The sequence below is a fragment of the Aotus nancymaae genome, unplaced genomic scaffold (genome assembly GCF_030222135.1).
Source record: "Aotus nancymaae isolate 86718 unplaced genomic scaffold, 86718_ANA_hifiasm-v0.15.2.pri h1tg000019l, whole genome shotgun sequence".
In the NCBI taxonomy this organism is placed as follows: domain Eukaryota; kingdom Metazoa; phylum Chordata; class Mammalia; order Primates; family Aotidae; genus Aotus; species Aotus nancymaae.
The window spans coordinates 43132034-43153308 of NW_026988431.1; the positions used below are offsets into that span (position 1 = coordinate 43132034).

Genomic DNA, 21275 nt, shown 5'->3' on the forward strand with positions numbered 1-21275 from the left:
AATCCCAGGTACTTGGGAGGCTGAGGCAGGAGAATCAGTTGAACCCCAGAGGAGGAGGTTGCAGTGAGCCAAGATCAAGCCATCGCACTCCAGCCTGGTTGACAAGAGTGAAACTCCATCTCAAAAACAAGTTTCTCTTTTTGTAGAGACAGAGCCTACCTATGTTCCCCAGGCTTATCTCAAACTCTTGGCCTCAAGTAATCCTCCCACCTCGGCCCCCCAAAGGGATGGGATTACTGGAGCAAGCCACCTTGGCAGAACTCTTGATAAGAATAAAATACAAATAGGCACTGGAGGTTTACTACCCATTTCTGGTATATTTGGGTTTTCTTCCATCATCTCTATCTCACCATCAATGACAGTTCCAAATGGGATCACCCAGACTCAGTTCAGAAGCAAACTCTAGAGATCCATCCACCACTCCACCACCACAGTTATGTGATCACAAAGGATGCATAATTATAAGACCTAATTATGGGCCACATAATTGGCATGAGACAGCATGGCATAAAGATAGGAACACAGGTTTTGGAATCATGGAGTTCTAAACTCACTGGTTAGGTGACCCCAGGACATTTACTTAACCTCACTGAACCTCAGTTTACTCAACAGTAAAATGAGGTAATAATATATACCTGTTCATGGGATCACTGTAAGGGTTATAAGAAATAATACATGTAAAAGCATCTAGGACTATGAAAAAGTTCCATACACATATAATTCTGTTGTTATCTCTCTGAGAAGCGCTAGAACTCTCTGCCTTGTCTGGCATACAGCAGGTCATCAACAAATGTCAATTACCTTTCCTGCTCATCTCTCCCCCTTCTCTATTTCCTCTTCCTCCCCCATCCCACACACAAAAACAGCCCAATTTATAGTGACAATCTAGATTCCAAATAATAAAAGCCACACACTTCTTAGATGGAGTTGGGTATCCCCTGCCAAAGATGCTAAAGCAAATACCAGGTACTCACAGTGAGCATTCCTATTTAGGTTTCTTTTAACTGGGAAAGTGTACTCTGAGTCCTTAAACTTAAAACTGACTTTCAACTCCATATCCACGTTGTCATTCAGAGCCACAGCTGTAACCCAGAGTCAAAAACCACCTGACCCAAAAAGAAAAATTAAAAATAAATAAATAAATAATAAAAATAAATTTTTTTTTAAAACCACGTGACCCTATTGCCATGGTTTCTGCTTCTGATTTTGGCTGGGTAAGCAGACTATGTGTATTGGGAGAGAGGGAAGGGGAAGCATGAATTAATTTGTACTATACATCTCCTGTGTGCCAGTTGCTTTAAATATGCTCATCTTTCAAACCACCATGCAACAGGTATCACTATCTTCACGTTACAGACAACTGAGGAAGCAGACGATACTTTTTGAATGACAAAAGGCCCTTATGAAAACAGCTACATAATACTGTCATTCAAATAAAAACAGAAAAAACAAGCCAAGGTCAGAACAATTTTTAAGTAAATACGTTCAGATAGAAAAGAACTTGAAAAACTTACCTCCTACAAACCATTTCTTAAGAAGTTACTCAAGCATGTACTGCAGTAAAATGAGGGGGTAAACCAATAAAATACAAAGACATGAGAAAAGGAAACAGCCCTTCCAGCCATGGAAAGAAGTCCCAGGATGACAGTTCTGTTGTGGGCTTAGTGAACAATCAGTTCAGAAGGGCACAGAATGAGACAGGAATCTTGGCATAAAGCTTAGGGAAAGAAGGCTTGATGGGGTAGACAAGATTGAGAGCCTGAAAACTTCTGAGATCATAATAATGGCATATAATGCATAAACACATTAAAAGGCAACCAGAAATACTAGGGGAAAAAATTAAGAAAGTCATGGTCCAAATGTGAAAAAAACTAAAAGGTAACACAAATTTAAATAACTGATGAAGAGTGGGAAAACAAACAAACAAAACAAACCCATTTGACTTGGAGCTAGATATATCGTCCTTTTGACTGGCCCAGGAATCCTAACACCAGACCCATCGTGCAAGTCTAAAATCCAATCCTAACACAAAAGGCAATGAATAATTTCACAGAATTGTAGTCATATAAATGTTGCCTATGGATTTTCAACTTTAAGAATCATTTATGAGCCAGAGCAATCAGGCAAGAAAAAGAAATAAAGGGTATTCAAATAGGAAAGGAGGAAGTCAAAATGTCTCTATTTGCAGATGACATGATTGTATATCTAGAAGACCCCATCTTCTCAGACCAAAATCTCCTGAAACTGATAAGCAACTTCAGCAAAGTCTCAGGATACAAAATCAATGTACAAAAATCACAAGCATTCCTATACACCAATAACAACAGACTTAAAGAAAGCCAAATCAAGAACGAACTGCCATTCACAATTGCTACAAAGAGAATAAAATATCTAGGAATACAACTAACAAGGAATGTAAAGGACCTCTTCAAGGAGAACTACAAACCACTGCTCAACGAAATCAGAGAGGACACAAACAGATGGAGAAACATTCCATGTTCATGGTTAGGAAGAATCAATATTGTGAAAATGGCCATACTGCCCAAAGTAATTTACAGAATCAATGCTAACCCCATCAAGCTACCAATGACCTTCTTCACAGAACTGAAGAAACCACCTTATACTTCCTATGGAACCAAAAGAGAGCCTGCATAGCCAAGTCAATTCTAAGCAAAAAGAACAAAGTGGGAGGCATCACACTACCAGACTTCAAACTATACTACAAGGCTACAGTAATCAAAACAGCATGGTACTGGTACCAAAACAGAGATATAGACCAATGGAACAGAACAGAGGCCACGGAGGCAACACAACATATTTATAACCATCCAATCTTTGACAAACCTGACAAAAACAAACAATGGGGAAAGGATTCCCTGTTCAATAAATGGTGTTGGGAAAACTGGCTAGCCATATGCAGAAAGCAGAAACTGGACCCCTTCCTGATACCTTACACCAAAATTAACTCCAGATGGATTAAAGACTTAAACATAAGACCTAACACCACAAAAACCCTAGAAGAAAATCTAGGCAAAGCCATTCAGGACATAGGCGTAGGCAAGGACTTCATGACCAAAACACCAAAAGCATTGGCAACAAAAGCCAAAATAGACAAATGGGACCTAATCAAATTCCACAGCTTCTGCACGGCAAAAGAAACAATTATTAGAGTGAATCAGCAACCAACAGAATGGGAAAAGATTTTTGCAGTCTACCCATCTGACAAAGGGCTGATATCCAGAATTTACAAAGAACTGAAACAGATTTACAAGAAAAAAACAAACAAGCACATCCAAAAGTGGATGAAGGATATGAACAGATACTTTACAAAAGAAGACATACATGAGGCCAACAAACATATGAAAAAATGCTCATCATCACTGGTCATTAGAGAAATGCAAATCAAAACTACATTGAGATACGATCTCATGCCAGTTAGAATGGCAATCATTAAAAAATCTGGAGACAACAGATGCTGGAGAGGATGTGGAGAAATAGGAACACTTTTACACTGTTGGTGGGAGTGTAAATTAGTTCAACCATTGTGGAAGACAGTGGTGATTCCTTAAGGACCTAGAAATAGAAATTCCATTTGACCCAGCAATCCCATTACTGGGTATATATCCAAAGGATTATAAATCATTCTACTATAAGGACACACACACACACAAACGTTCATTGCAGCACAGTTTACAATAGCAAAGACTTGGAACCAACCCAAATGCCCATCAATGATAGACTGGACCGGAAAAATGTGGCACATATACACCATGGAATATTATGCAGCCATCAAAAACGATGAGTTCGCATCCTTTGTAGGGACATGGATGAACCTGGAAACCATCATTCTCAGCAAACTACCACAAGAACAGAAAATCAAACACCGCATGTTCTCACTCATAGGCGGTTGTTGAACAATGAGAACACATGGACACAGGGAGGGGAGCATCACACACTGGGGTCTGTTGGGGGGAAATGGGGGAGGGACAGCGGGGAGTGGGGAGTTGGGGAGAGATAGCATGGGGAGAAATGCCAGATATAGGTGAAGGGGAACAAGGCAGCAAATCACACTGCCATGTGTGTACCTATGCAACAATCTTGCATGTTCTTCACATGTACCCCAAAACCTAAAATGCAATAAAAAATAAATAAATAAATAAAAAGGGAGGGAATCTCTAAAAAAAAAAAAAAGAATCATTTATGAATAAGATGATCAACTTTGGGGCATAGCACAAATATAGGTTATGGGCTCAGCACTTTGGCAATGTGAAAGCAACAATGTCAAAAAGCAAAGGACAGAACTAGTTGCAATCCAAATGTTATTGACATACAGCATAAGGAATCAAGAAATACTATCAAAAGTTGACAAAATCCAGGTGTGGTGGCTCACACCTGTAATCCTAGTGCTTTAGGAAGCCAAGGTGGGAGGATCACTTGTGGCCAAGAGTTTGAGAACAGCCTGGGCAGCATAGGAGACCCTGTCTCTACAAAAAGTTAAATTAGTCAAACATGGTGGTGCTTACCTATAGTCATAGTTACTCAGGAAGCTGCGGTAGGAGGATCACTAGAGCCCAAGAGTTTGAGGCTGCAGTGAGCTATGAATGCCATTGCACTCCAGCCTGAGTGACAGAGAGAGACCCTGTCTCCAAAAAAAAAAAAGTTGATTTTTAAAAAAAGGTGACCTAACAGACAAAATATTGTAACAGCAAACTTGAGAGAGAAAAAAGAAAACTAGCTTAAAGAGCTACAGTCTCACTTTTGTATCAGGTGCTAAAAGTTGATAAATCAAAACATGGTGGTAAAAGCACATTACTTAGACTTAAGAAGGTAACAATCTAAGAATTGAATAGAAACAGTTGAAAAAAATTAAAAGGTTCCCTCTGTGAGCCTTGAGATGAAGGAAACCACTGTTTTTCAACAAATGTCCTCCTGTACATTGGATTTGTTACCAAGTGCATGGATCACTTGGACAAAAATAATATTCTATCACACATCTCAGAAAATACAAAACACTAAAATTGTCACTAAAAATTAGAAGTAGCAGCCAAATGTTATAGTCAGAATTGTATTTAAGAGTAGAATAAAATCTTTTTTCTTATAAAATCACGTTATTCAGATGAAAGTTTTTTACAAGAATGTTCGCAATAGAGTAAAGATGGGAAATTTTACTGAAGCTAAGTAAGTTTCTTCTTTATAATTCCCCATTTTCTGATTTATGTACAAAAAGCATGTATTCTATTTATAATCAGAGACCTTTTAAAAATTTAATGTGATCAGTATTCAGTGTGCCAGGTTGCCCAACGTCTCCACACCCCAGCCTGATACAGGAGATTTAGAGGACAGCAATAATGAATGAACACAGTGGTTTTCAGAGGCCAGGTGTTTTAATATTCAATCTGCTCCCTTGTTACGCTAATTTTTAAAAAATGTTTATTTAGAGACATGTTGGGGGTGATAGGGGCTGCAGGTGGGCACCACCACGCCCTGGTCATTGTTATTCTAAAGGAATATCCGAATACCACCGCAGACCTGAACATCACAGGAAAGGTGTGAATGTTTGGCAAAGGTGCCTTAGGAGGTTCCAGAAAGTGATTAGATCATATACCCCAGAACAATCTTACCTAAGAAAATGATGAAAGGCATCTTAGATGTCCAGGCTCTGTTTCCCATTAAGTTCATTGTTTAAGGAGGTGACATGGGGGAAAGGTGGGGGTGGGAAAAAGGAAAACTATTCCCCAAGTAGACAGCAATAGATTAGAGGTCCAGTCCAGGGTCCACCATTAAATAACCACACGACGGCCGGGCACGGTGGCTCACACCTGTAATCCCAGCACTTGGGAGTCCAAGGCAGGCGGATCACGAGGTTGGGAGTTCAAGACCAGCCTGAGCAACATGGTGAAACCCTGTCTCTACTAAAACTACAAAAAATTAGTCGGGCATGGTGGCACGTGCCTGTAATCCCAGCTACTCAGGAAGCTGAGGCAGGAGAATCGCTTGAACCCAGGAGGTGGAGGTTCTAGTGAGCTGAGATTGAGCCATTGCACTCCAGCCTGGGCGACAGAGTGAGACTCTGTCTAAAAAAAAAATAGAGAAAATAACCACATGACTTTCCCAAAGTCACATCGTCACCCTTCCCTGGCCTGTTTTCTAGTCAAAAACAAAACAAAATAAAATTGACCCTTGTCATTCTTAAATCCTTTCATTTCTGACGTATAAAGCCCTCAACTCCCAACAGAGTCAAGAAAAAGATTCTTCTTCTGGCTAGGCATAGTGGCTCATGCCTGTAATCCAGCATTTTGGGAGGCCGAGGCAGGAGAATCACTTGAGTCCAGGAGTTTGAGACTGGCCTAGGCAAATAGTGAGATCCCATCTCTACCCTGGTCAAATAAAAAATTTTTTAAAAGGGCCGGGCGTGGTGGCTCACACCTGGAATCCCAGCACTTCGGGAGGCCCAGGTAGACGAATCACAAGGCCAGGAAATCAAGATCAGCCTGGCCAACATGGTGAAGCCCTGTCTCTACTAAAAATACAAAAAAATCCTGGGCATGGAGGTGCGGGCCTGTACTCCCAGCTACTCAGGAGGCTGAGGCAGGAGAATCATTTGAACTAGGGAGTCAGAGGTTGCAGTGAGCCGAGCTCGTACCACTGCACTCCAGCCTGGTGACAGAGCAAGACTCCATCTCAAAAAAAATAGAAAGAAAGAAATTCAGAGAACTCTTGGCAGATTGCTTATGCTGAAAGACAATAGTCACTGACAAATGCTTTTTTTTTTTTTTTTTTCCCTAAGACGGGGTTTCACCATATTGGTCAGGTTGATCTTGAACTCCTGACCTCAGGTGATCTGCCCGCCTCGGCCTCCCAAAGTGCTGAGATTACAGGCGTGAGCCAACGCACCGGCCTTTTTTTTTTTTTTTTTTTTTTTTTTTTACTGACAAATTCTTAAGCTCCCTTAGTCACTTGGCCAAGAAACTTCCAGGGATCAGGCCATCAGATCAGGCCAGACTTACACATTTTTTTTCAGCTGTCATTTTCATTGACTACCCAAAGTGAAATGAAGATGCACTCGGCTTTGGATTGGAGAGTGGTTGGGGGATGGGCAGAGAGATCACAGTAACTTTCTCTAAGTCCAAGGCTAACTTCTACTTTCGCCCTCATTCACAGGTAATTCTGAGCTACTCCAATCATTCAAAACACAATGTACAAAAGGAATTTTTTTTCTTTTGCTTTTGTTTTGGGTTGTTTTTCTTTCTTTTTTTTTGAGACAGAGTTTCGCTCTTGTTGCCCAGGTTGGAGTGCAATGGTTCAATCTCGGCTCACCGAAACCTCCGCCTCCCAGGTTCAAGTGATTCTCCTGCCTCAGCCTCCTGAGTAGCTGGGATTACAGGCATGCGCCACCACGCCTGGCTAATTTTGCATTTTTAGTAGAGACGGGGTTTCTCCATGTTGGTCGGGCTGGTCTCGAACTCCTGACCTCAGGTGATCCACCAACCTTGGCTTCCCAAAGTGCTGGGATTACAGGCGTGAGCCACCGCGACCGGCCGTTTCAGGGTCTTTTTCACCTAGCTTTCCTCAGATATTAGGCAAGCCTAGCTCTTATTTCATATTTTTAATAACCACAGTTATACTCATCATATACCATATGTGTATGTGTATATGTTTATAAACACAGTTTAGAAATCATGTGGGGCCAGGCATGGTGGCTCAGGCCTGTAATCCCAGCACTGCAAAAGGCCAAGGCAGGCGGAACACTTGAAGTCAGGAGTTCGAGACCAGCCCGACCAACATGGAGAAACCCCGTCTCTACTAAAAATGCAAAATTAGCCAGGCGTGGTGGCGCATGCCTGTAATCCCAGCTACTCAGGAGGCTGAGGCAGGAGAATTGCTTGAACCCAGGAGGCAGAGGCTGCAGTGAGCTGAGATCGCACCACTGTACTCCAGCCTGGGCAAGCTCCACTGCACTCCAGGCTAAATGAGAGAGCAAGAGCCTGTCTTAAAAAAAAATCATTTGGGACCAAAAATGACCCCTCAAATTATTGACAATTATTGGTTCTCTTTCCATTTGTATTTATCACTAAGTCCATGGCAATAAACGCCACAATAAAATATTTGAAACTGCATTTACCTAATTAAACTTAATATATAATGCCAGGTCTTTTGGACCTGAATGCATTATATAAACTGTCATCCTTCGGAACAATATCATCACACTTGACTCCACCAGCTACTCAGAAGTCAAAGCACTGAGCACATGTCCAAACTATCACTCAGTAACCCAGAGAAGACGAGCTGTGGCATAAACGACCATCAAGTCAGTTTCAGCAACTCAGCATTGCACCAACCCAGAAACAAAAAAAGAACTCCTTGAACAAGATGTCAACAGCCTTGGAATGGGGAAGGAATAAGAATTGGTCACTGGTATGAGTAAAAGGGCTCACCATCATAAACTTCATCCATCATTGTGTATTCATTCTTAGGGTTCAATTAATGCCAAAGAAATGCTTGATTAAACTTTTTAAATTGTATATAATGTCTTCGCTTTTGAACTAAGGCTACTCTACTAAAGAAATATGAGATTTAAAATGAAGTCTAAGTCAAGTTCTTAGGAGAGGAGTTTCCCTTGCTGGCAGTGCAGGCAATCCTGAAGCAAGTGGTCAGGCTGGCACAACCTCCAACCACGGCTTTGATAGCCTGACCCTATGACCTCACTGGAACATTTCAAGTTCCAGCTTGGTTTCTCCTGAGGAATGTAGTTATCTTAGGGTACCACAATTGGAACAATCTCCTCTAGTGTTTGAGAATATATTTTCCTGTGGGGTGTAATTTGAAAATTTGAACCTAATGTAGAATTCATGACATCAACAAGCTGGAACAATGTGAAAGGAAGAAGAGTGACAAAGCAGGCTTGTGATTTGATGATATTTTAGGTTAACAAGTTTAATGTGATAAAACTCCTGACACAATTTCCACACAATTGATTTGTCCAGCCCACAACTACTTCACTACACAGTTGCTAATGACATCACTGTGCTGTGTGGTCATTATGTCACGCAGCTGGGAGCAGTAAAGCCTACCAGTCACTGTTCACTTTTCCGGCTTGCTTTTCCCAAGAAGATAGAGACTGCAGACCACCTACTCCACCAAGAGTCCCTCTGTTTCCCAAATCTCGCAGCTTTTCTCTCATTTATCTTGGTGTCACAGCCCAAAGGGCCTGGCTCTGGACTATCTGACTTAGAGTGGCCAGGGAAAAGGCTAAGGGTCTGTGCCTAGGAGTTGGCTTCAATCCTGGAGATTCAGGGCAAAGTCACCTGTGTGTTTTAGGGTGGATGAACTTCACCACACTCTCTTCTGCTTCTGATCCCTTACAATTCCAACACCCAGAGACTCATTCCTTGCTTCCAGCTCTCCACATCTGTGAAATAACCGTGGAAGGACACGCACCATCTCTCTCTCTCTCTCTGACTCACACACACCCATACACACACACGAAGACGCGCGTGCGTTGGGCACCGTGACTTGGTGACCCCTTCGGATCCAGGCTGACTTACTTGAGGAAGTACCTCTGGCCAGTGGCGGTGAAGGTCATCTCCCAGCCCGGGGGCAGCGGCAGCTCGTCGGTCACGTCGTAGGACTGCTGGCGGAGGTGCGCGTGCTGCTGCGCGGGGCTAGCCGCAGCGCCCGCGCCGGTGCCCAGCTGCAGGGACGCGGGCGACGAGTGCGAGCGGACATGCTGGGCACCCCCGGCCAGCCGAGGCCCCGGGTGGCCGCCAGACGAGTCGGTGCTGGACTGGCGCGAGTGCGAGCCCGAGTCAGGCTCCTTGAAGAAGGACTCCGGCAGGATCTTCTTCCGCCACGAGCTAGGCTTCGGGTTCATGACAGAGTTGAAGAGGGCTTCGAGGTCTGTGTCTAGGTCCTGCGTGACGTGGATCACTTGCTGCCCAGGCGGCGGGAGCGGAGGGGGCGCCGAGGCCGGATTCATCTTCTGCAAAAAGAAGGTCAGATTAGCCTTTTCTTTAAAGTCGGGGGAAGTGGGTAAGCGGGTTAGGGGGTGAGAGAGCGAGATGGTGGGAGGAAGAATAGAGGGAAAAAGAAAGGAGGAGACAGATAATTGCCCGCCTGGAGATCCCAGACACTCAGCAGTAAGACCAGCAGGATGGGGGAGGGGTCCCTCCTGGCCTCGAGAATTATGCAACTTTCTTGAAGCAAAGAAGTTGCCTGGAGGAGGAGAAGGAAGGGCGGGGGATGGAGGGAGTAACTGCACTCGCGGCTTGCGGAGTCGCAGGATGGCAAAGGAAAGGTCGCAGCTTTCCAGGACAGGCAGCCCCCCGAAAGAAGTTCAGCCCAAACCAACTCCACGACGTCTCGACTCCGGAAGCCCGAGGAGCCCGGAGTCCTGGAGTGGTGCTGAGAGAGCGGGCGAGCTCCAGCGGGCACTACCTGGGCGGGCAGCGAAGCTGAGCCTGAGCGCGCGGCGGCCGCCGTCCCGCCCGAACTTGCCGTCGGGCCTGGGTCGCTCGGGTGAGTCCCGAGATTGCGCAGCTGGAGCCGAGGCTAGGCTGACAAATTCCGACCAGACTCGGTGTCTGGCAGCCTAGGGGCTTCGGCTCTCACATCCCCCGAGCTGGCCTCAGGCGCTTGCGCTCGGAGAGGAGGCGGCGCAGGAGAAGCAGACAGCGCGGCCGCAGCAGCTCCCGGACTGTCCCATAAACAAAGTTTGGAGCAAACTCCCACCCCCAGGAAAGAGGCGGGCCCGAAAGTTGAGCTATTGAATTATGTATGACCTCCTAGTCCCGAGCAGGCCAGCCCCCGCTCGCCCCTCCTCTTCCTCCTCCTCCTCCTCCCACTCCGGCTCCAGAAAACCCTGGGCGTGATGGGTACTTTACTGGGTAAGAGGAGACGGGTGCCCCCCACCCACTCCTCCCGGCTGCGCGGACCTCTCCCGCGGAGCCCTACATCTGCATTCCTTTGAGTTTACCACGGACTTGGGGCGGGATCAAAGGGAAAGTGGCCCAAGCCTGTTTCATCAAGGGGTTGTGGACCGAAACCAAGGCCGGGGGTGGCGGAGGGCACGCGGATGAGGGGCTCAGGCCTGGGAAGGGCCGGTCCTGGACACCGCGCGCTCCCCTGTAGCCGGGCGCCGAGGCCGGCAGCACCCGGAGCGCCGCACGGACCCGCGATTCTGCCCGGGGGCCGGCCCGGGTGCGCCCCGGCGCGGGGAGACACCAACAAGGCCAGCCTTTCCACGGGAGGCTGCTTAGCTCTTGTGACCATATTTGGTCTGGCGAGAAGTCATCTTGGCTGCTTGGCTCTTAATTGTCTGCTAGAGCACAGACGGTGCCCAGAAAGTGCCTCTGTCACTGGAGATGCGGCTTCGCCAACGTCTGGGTTGTAGACAAACAACTTTCAAACCATTCATCAATCCTTAATTTCCTCTACGGGGATGACTCAGGCCTCTAGGGATTGAGAAGAAACCGGGTCAAAGCTGGGTGCTGGAAGAGAAGAGCAATTGCGCCCCCCTCCCCCGCAACATCCGTGAGGGTTGTGGGAGGATTGGAATGTCCCTGCCGCCCTCCAGGGAGCCTGGAGCGGGGATAGAACCCGAGCAGGTGGCTGGGAGTAGTGAGGGTGCGCCAATGACCCGGAAAAAGCCACCCACCTTCGATCTGGGCGACGGGTGGAGACCCCCTGCCTCTAGCTAAGGGAAGAAGGTCAAGCCTGGCGAAACAGCTGCGGGAAGTGGGAGGAGGCCTTGCCCTTCAGATTAGCTCAATTCCTTTTCTCTCTGGTTCTCTCTCCACTGAGGGGAAAAGGCGCGGGGCGAGGGGGGCGTGGGGGGAATGGCGAGGTAAGCCAAATTGCAGGAAGCCCTTCAGCCACCCCATCTGATTCAAATAGTTTATAAAGAAAATCAAATGAGACAATGTAAAGCACTTCGCACAGCACCTAGCTGGTTACATAAGTGTTTGTTAAATAAAACAGAACTGCATGTTCTTTAAGTTGACGTATTGTGCCTTAATATTTTTATAGGGTAAAATAAAGTCAAAATTAAAATCTGGAGTTGCCTTAAAGGAGAAAGTTTAAGGAAAAGACAAGGCCACTCATAGTTTTGCCTTGGAAAAGGTCGAATTTTGCGGCCACTCCCTTGAATGGCTGCATCCATAACCGAAACAGAACTACACCCACCAAAGTGGGCCACTTCCCCTGTTATCTGTACTTGGAGGTGTGCTCCAATTCCAGACTCCTCACAGACTGGAAAAAAATTAGGACCGCCTTAAATGAAGGCAGGCATACATGTAACATTCGGTTTTTTTTTTTTAATTGTTTGTTTGTTTGTGTTGAGACAGAATCTCACTCTACTGCCCAGGCTGAAGTGCAGTAGCCTGATCTCGGCTCACTGCAACCTCCGCTCCCTGGTTCAAGCAATTTTCCTGCCTCAGCCTTCAGAGTAGCTGGGTTTACAGGCGCTTACCACCATGCCTAGCTAATTTTTGTATTTTTCGTAGAAACAGGGTTTTGCCATGTTGGCCAGACTGGTATCAAACTCCTGATCTCAAGTGATCTGCCTGCCTTGGCCTCCCAAAGTGCTGGGATTACAGGCGTGAGCCACCACGCCCGGCCATGTATCATTTTAAACATAAGCAGAGGACAGTTCCTTTCAAGAGTCTTTGAAACCAGGTGTTTTCCATGCAGCAAGTTCTCTGCCCATAGGACTGGCAAAAGGAAAGGGGAAGCTAGCACAGGTCACTCCTTGGAAAGTAGAATCTTTGCAAGCTACTCTCAGAAGCCATCACAGTTGCAATGATGGGGGAAATATGCTATCAAACTAGAGGAAGTGACTGGAACATAATGATACTAATTCAGAAGTCACAAGGCTGACTTGATGATTAAAGGATGAGAACTTGAGGCCAGCCTGGCGAGGTGGCTCACACCTGTAATCCCAGCACTTTGTGAGGGCAAGGCGAGTGGATCATGAGGTCAAGAGTTCGAGATCAGCCTGGCCAATATGGTGAAACACCGTCTCTACTAAAAATACAAAAATTAGCCAGGTGTGGTGGCACTCGCCTGTAGTCCCAGCTAGTTGGAAGGCTGAGGCAGAAGAATTGCTTGAACCCGGGAGGCAGAGGTTACAATGAACCAAGATCGTGCCACTGCAATCCAACCTGGGTGACAGAGCAAGACTCCAGCTCAAAAAAAAAAAAAAAAAGACCAAGAAAAAGAAAACTTGAGGCCAGCCCTACTCCAGGAAGCTCTTCATCCCAGAAGAAAAGTGAGAATCAGGGTTGGAATTGGATGGGCAAGGATGCAGTCTTTGTTTCTTTCCAAGCTTCAAGAAATAGATAGTGCAACAGATAGAGTAGATATCTGAAAGGGAAGTTGTCCTTAACACAGGATAACTGAAAAACTCCCAGTTCCAAAATAGCATATAAGATATAATAGTGAATAAGGCAGAAAATTTGCTGTTGTCCCAGCCCTATAGCTTCAGATTAAATAACATTTACAGGTATTTTGTATATATCAGGTACTGCCCATAAGAGGCAGCATAGTGGATAAGTATATAGTTTCTCGAGCAAAACACCTGAGTCACCTCAGACAAGACATTTAAGCTCTCTATTTCTGGGTTTCCTCCTTTGTAAATTAGGGACAATAACATTACCCACCCCCACAGGATTCTAGGTTAAAACCTATACAACTTTTATTAGTTGATATTTGATTTAGAGCACAATCTTTGAAGCTGGTTCTACCCTCTACATTATGCAAGTAACTTATCAGCCCTAAGTTACAGTTTACTCGTTTACAAATTGGAAATGCTATATTGCTGCCTTTCAATGGCCCAGCCTCATGGTTTTTTGTTTGTTTGTTTGTTTTTTGAGATAGAGTCTCGTTCTGACGCCAGGCTTGAGTGCAGTGGTGTGATCTTGGCTCACTGCAACCTCCACCTCCAGGGTTCAAGCAATTCTCCTGCCTCAGCCTCCCGAGTAACTGAGACTACAGATGCACACCACCACAGCCAGCTAATTTTTGTATTTTTAGTAGAGACAGATTTTTACCATCTTGGCCAGGCTGGTCTTGAACTCCTGACCTCATGATCCACCCACCTTGGCCTCCCAAAGTGCTGGGATTACAGGCATGAGCCACCATGCCTGGCCAGGCTCATGTTATTTATGCCTTATGTAGCCCCTTCCACTTAATCTGGACTGGGCCAGTGATTTGCCTTAACCAGGAAAATGCAGCAGTGAAGTTATGCCAGTCCCCCGCCTTCCCCATCCCATCCCCTAGGAAGGTAGGTTTCCACTTTGTACTTTTAGGAGACCTGAGCCACTAGATAAGAAGTCCAGTTACCCTGCTGGATAAACCACATGGAGAAGGAAAGGCCCTGAGATACTTGGAGAGAGGGAAAAGTCCAGTTGCCCAGCACCTGAGCTGAGCCCACCCTCAGCCAACCCCACCAGCTGACTGCAAACACATCAGTGACCACCAACAAGAGCAGCAGAGCTGCAGAACCAAGCCCAGCCCAGATTGCAGAACTGTGAGCAAATAAAATGGATATTGCTTTACGCCACGAAATATTGAAATTTTTTTTTAATGCAGAATGTGCATTCTAAGAATTTTAAAAAAAAGCAAATAAATTTTTTTTCTTTTTTTTGAGACAGAGTCTCACTCTATTGCCCAAGCTGGACTTGATCTCAGCCCACTGCAACCTTCGCCTCCCAGGTTCAAGCGAATCTTGTGCCTCAGCCTCTCAAGTAACTGGGGACTACAGATGTGCATCACTACACCCGGCTAATTTTTTTTTTTTTAAGACAGAGTCTCGGCCGGGCGCGGTGGCTCACGCCTGTAATCCCAGCACTTTGGGAGGCCGAGGCGGGTGGATCACAAGGTCAAGAGATCGAGACCATCCTGGCCAACATGGTGAAACCCCGTCTCTATAAAAAAAAAAGACAGAGTCTCACTCTGTCACCCAGGTTGGAGTGCAATAGCAAGATCTTGGCTCACTGCCACATCTGCCTCCCAGCTTCAAGCGATTCTCCTGCCTCAGCCTCCTGAGTAGCTAGGATTACAGGCGTGTGCCACCACTCCCAGCTAATTTTTTTGTATTTTTAGTAGAGACGGGATTTCACCATGTTGGTCAGGCTGTCTCGAACTCTTGACCTTGTGATCTGTCCACCTCAGCCTCCCAAAGTGATGGGATTACAGGCGTGAGCCACTGTGCCCAGCTTAATTTTTGTATTTTTTTTAGTAGAGACAGGTTTTCACTATGTTGGCCAGGCTGGTCTCGAACCCCTGTCCTCAAGTGATCCGCCTGCCTTGGCCTCCCACAGTGCTAGGATTACAGGCTTGAGCCATCTCGTCTGGTCACAGATAAAGTTTTTAACATAAAGACTGCTTAACGTACTAAAGCACTCAACAAATAATGGCTGTTTTGTCTCATGGAGTTACCTAAAGAATAGATATCATATTATATGTCCCCATTTTACAGATAAGAAAACTGGATTGATGAATTTGAAAGTATTTTGTCCAAACATATACAATGAAATCATGTAAAAAACCTGAGATTTCAGCCTAGGGTTTGTAACTCTAGAGCAGAGTGCATTCTCCAGAGTGCATCCTGTGTCAGCAAGGAGTTCCTCCCTGGTATTGCCATTTTAAATCATGTGATACCTTTTGTCTGACTATCTCACAGAGAAACTCCACAGTTTTTATAAGATAATCAGTTGGGAGCACACTCCTGCTGATAGATATGTAAATCTTTCCATTTGCAAACACTTTCCAAGTCCATCCCCTGCCTCTAAATCCTCCCCTCAACACACTTCCTACTGAAGATTCTCGAGTCATCCCTTTCTCTTCCCTCTCTGTTCACATCCAGTCAGTGGCAAGTGCTATTGATTCTTTCTTCTGGTGTCCCCCAAATCCATCCTTTCCCACTCCCACAACAAGACCTTATCTCAAAATTCTTGAAGTGGCCTCCTAACTGGTTTCTCTGGTTTCTGGTCTCCTTCTTTTATGATGTCATTCCCTAACTCAGAAGTTTTTTTGTTTTGCTTTGTTTTGAGATGGAGTCTTGCTCTGTCGCCCAGGCTGGAGTGCAGTGGTGCCATCTTGGCTCACTGCAACCTCTGCCTCCCGGGTTCAAGCAATTCTCTGCCTCAGCCTCCCGAGTAGCTGGAATTACAAGCACCTGCCACCACACCTGGCTAATTTTTTGTATTTTTAGTAGAGACAGGGTTTCACCATCTTGGCCAGGCTGGTCTTGAACTCCTGACCTCATGATCCACTCAACTTGGCCTCCCAAAGTGCTGGGATTACAGGCGTGAGCCACTGCACCTGGCCCAGGAGTTTTTTTTTGACAACTGTTCACAAGAACATAAGTCAAAGCTATCAATCCAGCACTAAAGGTTTCCCAACAAACTACCATCTTCATACCTTTCTGACCCTGGTTCTTACAAGAGACTATAATAAAGTGTCTTTCTCCCACTTCAGCCAGGCTCTGACCCAAGCATATTTGGACTAATTCTTTACTACACCTATCTGAGGTCTACTATTTGAATTCTGCTCAAAATTGCCCTACCAACTATTGCCAGGCGTTCAGTAATCTCTCCCTTCTTCTTAAATTCTCCTTGTTCTTGTCTTTTTCATTCTCTGCACATATAATCAAACATAACACTGCCGTATATTGTTTTGTTTTGGTTTTTGAAAAGGAGTCTCACCCTGTCATCCAGCCTGTAGTGCAATGGCAAAATCTCGGCTTACTGCAACTTCTGCCTCCTGGTTTCAAGTGATTCTCCTGCCTCAGCCTCCAGAGTAGCCGGGATTACAGGCATGCACCACCATGTACAACTAATTTTTGTGTTTTTAGTATAGATGGGGTTTCACCATTTTGGCCAGGCTGGTCTTGAATTCCTGACCTCAAGTGATCCACCAACCTCTGCCTCCCAAAGTGCTGGGATTACAGGCCATGAGCCACCTTGCCTGGCCTATATTGTATTGTAACATTTGCCTCAGAATCTCTTGCCTCCCCAGCTGGATTGTAAATAGCTGCAGGGCTAAAAGCTTAAATTTCTTTATGAGGTCAGGGGCAGTGGCTCACACCTGTAATGCCAGCACTTTGGGAGGCCAAGGCAGGCAGATCGCCTGAGGTCAGGAATTTGAGACGAGCCTGGCCAACATGGTGAAACCTTATATTTGCCAAAAATACAAAAATTAGCCAGACATGGTGGCAGGATCCTGTAATCGCAGCTACCCAGGAGGCTGAGGCAGGAGAACTGCTTGAACCTGGGAGGCAGAGGCTGCAGTGAGCTGAGATTGCACCATTGCACTCCAGCCTGGGATACAAGAGCAAAACTCCATCTTAAAAAAATATATGTCTTTATGAAACTGCTCCTAAGAAGCCCATAATTCCTTGTTGAGAGCATAATGATCTTTACATGATTTTGCCCATTCCTCTTTCGGTACCCATTAGTGTACTCTGAACAGTTTGTTAGATATTCTTCCACTATTCACTACAATTTCAGCTACTTCTGGACTCAACTCTTTTTTTTTCATCATTATTTTATTTTATTTTATTTTATTATTTTTTAATTGCATTTTAGATTTTGGGGTACATATGAAGAACATGCAAGATTGTTGCATAGGTACACACATAGCAGTGTGATTTGCTGCCTTCCTCCCCATCACCTATATCTGGCATTTCTCCCCATGCTATCTCTCAGGGTTTCACCATGTTGGTCAGGCTGGTCTTGAACTCCTGACCTCAGGTGATCCACCCACCTTGGCCTCCAAAGTGCTTGGATTACAGGTGTGAGCCACCACACCCAGCCCTGGACTCAGCTCTTTAACAGGATTGCAGGCTCTTTGAGAACAAGTCTAAGAGGACTTCACTTTCTTTTTGTTTTTCCCATGCCTAACAAGGTGTTCTCCATGCAGGAGTGTTCTGTACATGCCGTAGCCTAGCCCAGTGGATTTTGCCCCTGCTATTCATCTGCCATTTTTGCCTCAGGAAAGCCTCAAGCTGCTTTTCTCAGCCCTATCCCCGTGTTGCTGACTTGTTCTAATGACTGATTCCAGCAAAGGTATATGGTTAGAAAGTTGGTGGGGTGGCTAAGTTAGAGGACTATGGTCCCAGAAGCCCTTGGGGCAGATCCTGCCCTGACTTGCTGAACCAGTATGGAGAAAACTCCCAGAGCCAGGGTTGGGTCACCATTAGCAACTGAAGAGGAGCAAAACAGACAAGGACCTTGAATAGATAAAGGTTTGAATAATGAAGAGTCCAGAAAACTGTTGAATAAGGTTAATCTTTATTTCAACATGAGGATAAGTAAGAGTTGACCAGTTCCTTGATAAATCAAAGGTGATACTTGTGTTTTTATAATTTACCATATCCCAAGTGTCTAGCACAGTGTCCAGCATGTAGTAAATATACAAATACTTAAATAAAAAAGAATTGGTGCTGCCACTCATTTTTGCATTTACTCTTTGATTGCCATGCTTCACTTTGGTGTTCTTTTTTTTTTTTTTGGAGATGGAATCTTGCTCTGTCACCCAGGCTAGAGAGCAGTGGCACGATCTCAGCTCACTGCAACCTCTGCCTCCCAGGTTCAAGCTATTCTCCTGCCTCAGCCTCCTGAGTAGCTGGGACTACAGGTGCATGCCACCATGCCTGGCTAATTTTTTGCATTTTTAATAGAGATGTGGTTTCAACCTGTTAGCCAGGATGACCTCGATCTCCTGATCATCTACCCGCCTCGGCCTCCCAAAGTGCTGGGATTACAGGTATGAGCCACCGCGCCCGGGTGGTATTCTTAATAAATGCATCACTGGGCCGGGCGTGGTGGCTTAGGCTTGTAATCCTAGCACTTTGGGAGGCCGAGGCGGGTGGATCACCAGGTCAGGAGTTCGAGACCAGCCTGACCAACATGGTGAAACCCTGTCTGTATAAAAAATAAAACAAAACAACAACAACAAACAAAAAAATTATAAATGCATCACTAGCATGATGATAAGGAAGATAATTTTGATGATGATGATGATGATGATGGAAGACACTATCTTTTGTCTGATGTTATCTATTGCTTTAGTAATGCACTTGGGCCAGAGGAAAAAAGGCATTTTTGATATTTGATCTTCACTTAACTTCAGTACCTTATGCAAGTTATTTATCTTTTAGTATTTCTGCTATTCAGTTTGGGGCAAGGGGCTGGAGGAAATATTTTTAAATGGGAAATATTAACTAATAGATATTTTCCTAGAAAATAAAACTACACTTTTGAAAAGACTCAACAATATACAGTATGGTTTAGAAGTTAACTATCAAGTTATACTGCAGAGTTGCTCATTGCACCATGATCTATAGTAGTGGGAAATTAGAAATTTCCTAAAGATTTAAGAAGAGAATGGTTGAGAATATCTAACAGCTTAATATAGGCAATGAAGGTTTTGATAGTTATTTGAAAGTGTTTATGAAGACAATGTGACAACCTAAAATATGTTTTAAATAATTTTTATAGTTTTAAAGAAAAAATTCAGAAACAAAGATCTGTGAACACCATTATTATAACTTTGTTCCAAAACATGGAAAAGTGAATGAAAAGATGCTAAAATTATTATTTTTGTTTGGTAGTTTTTTTTTTTTTTTTTTTTTTGACATAGAGTTTCACTCTGTTGCCAGGCGCCAGGCTGGAGTGCAGTGGCGCGATCTCGGCTCACTGCAACCTCCGCCTCCAGGGTTCAAGCAATTCTCCTGCCTCAGCCTCCCAAGTAGCTGGGACTACAAGCGCACACCACAACACCCAGCTAATTTTTGTATTTTTAGTAGAGACAGGGTTTCACCATGTTGGCCAGGATGGTCTCAATCTCTTGACCTCGTGATCCGCCTGCCTCGGCCTCCCAAAGTGCTAGGAGTACAGGCGTGAGCCACCACACCCGGCCGCTAAAATTATTTTTTCAAAACCTATATAAAAATAAAAAGATAAATATTTCTCTTTGTGTGCTTAGATCTGTATATATGGGTAACACGATAACACTGAATCATCACTTTCAGAAGTCCAAACCATATTACTAGTATTATTTTGGGTGTGATGAGAGAAATAATTAGCAATGTTTGGGGTAAGGGGGAATTTCAAGGTGCTCAATGTTATCCATCCATTCAACAAATACACTACATATTTTTTGAATACCCATTGTGTGCAAGGCCAGAAGTGATCTTTTAAGCTGAGCTTGGAAGAGTTTGCCATCTGATTAGAACATTTATTGGTTGACAATTTCACTCAACTCCTCCCTTTACCCAAATAAGTCCCAGATCTGGTTACACCAGCTGTTCAAGCCACTGCTCTTCCTTGTATTATTTTTCTTGGTGACAGGAGTCAAATATATATGAGCTCTACTATTATCTCTCTGTCTCAGCATTGTCCAAACACAAGTTAGGCTACTTTCAATGCCTGGTCAAAAAAGTTAATCTGTGGTTTGGAGCCAAGGAAAAGAGACTCCTCCAAACCAAAACAAAGTGGAGAGAGGACCTGAGATGCAAATTTTGCTCTATAAGAAAGCCAATGCCTATGGGCACAAGTTCAATTCACACACGCTTAAAAATGGCTAAATTTTCTTTTCTTTTTTTTTTTTTTTTTGAGATGGAGTCTTGCTCTGTCACCCAGGCTGGAGTGCAGTGGCACCATCTCGGCTCACTGCAGCCTCCGCCTCCTGGGTTCTGGTGATTCTCCTGCCTCAGCCTCCTGAGTAGCTGGGATTAAAGGCACCCACCACCACACTCGGCTAATTTTTGTATTTTCATTTTCTTTTTCTTTCTTTTTTTCTTTCTTTTTTTTTTTTTTTTTGAGACGGAGTCTTGCTCTGTCGCCCAGGCTGGAGTACAGTGGCACAATCTTAGCTCACTGCAACCTCCACCTCCTAGATTCAAGCAATTCTCCTGCCTCAGCCTCCCGAGTAGCTGGGACTACAGGCGCATGCCATCACACCCAGCTAATTTTTGCATTTTTAAAAGAGGTGGGGTTTTGCCATATTGGCCAGGCTAGTCTCTAACTCCTGACCTCATGATCGGCCTGTCTCGGCCTCCTAAAGTGCTGGGATTACAGGTGTCAGCCACCACACCCAGCCAATTTTTGTATTTTCAGTAGAGATGGGGTTTCACTCTGTTGGCCAGGCTGATCTTGAACTTCTGACCTCAGGTGATCCACCCCTCTTGGCCTCCCAAAGTGCTGAGATTACAGGTGTGAGCCACTTCACCTGGCAAAAATGGCTAAATTTTCTTTAAAAATACATATATCTAG

The 21275-nt window shown here is 44.8% G+C and overlaps 1 protein-coding gene across 2 annotated transcripts in view; it reads right to left on the reverse strand.

The window, feature by feature from the left end:
* Positions 1-21275, reverse strand: part of WWTR1 (WW domain containing transcription regulator 1) — a 233902-nt gene that overhangs the window by 142674 nt on the left and 69953 nt on the right. For both annotated transcript variants that reach the window (XM_012437092.3, XM_064378791.1), the window contains exon 3: positions 9546-9979. In XM_012437092.3, coding sequence (XP_012292515.3) covers positions 9546-9979 — 434 coding nt within the window. The remainder of the gene's footprint in view (positions 1-9545; positions 9980-21275) is intronic.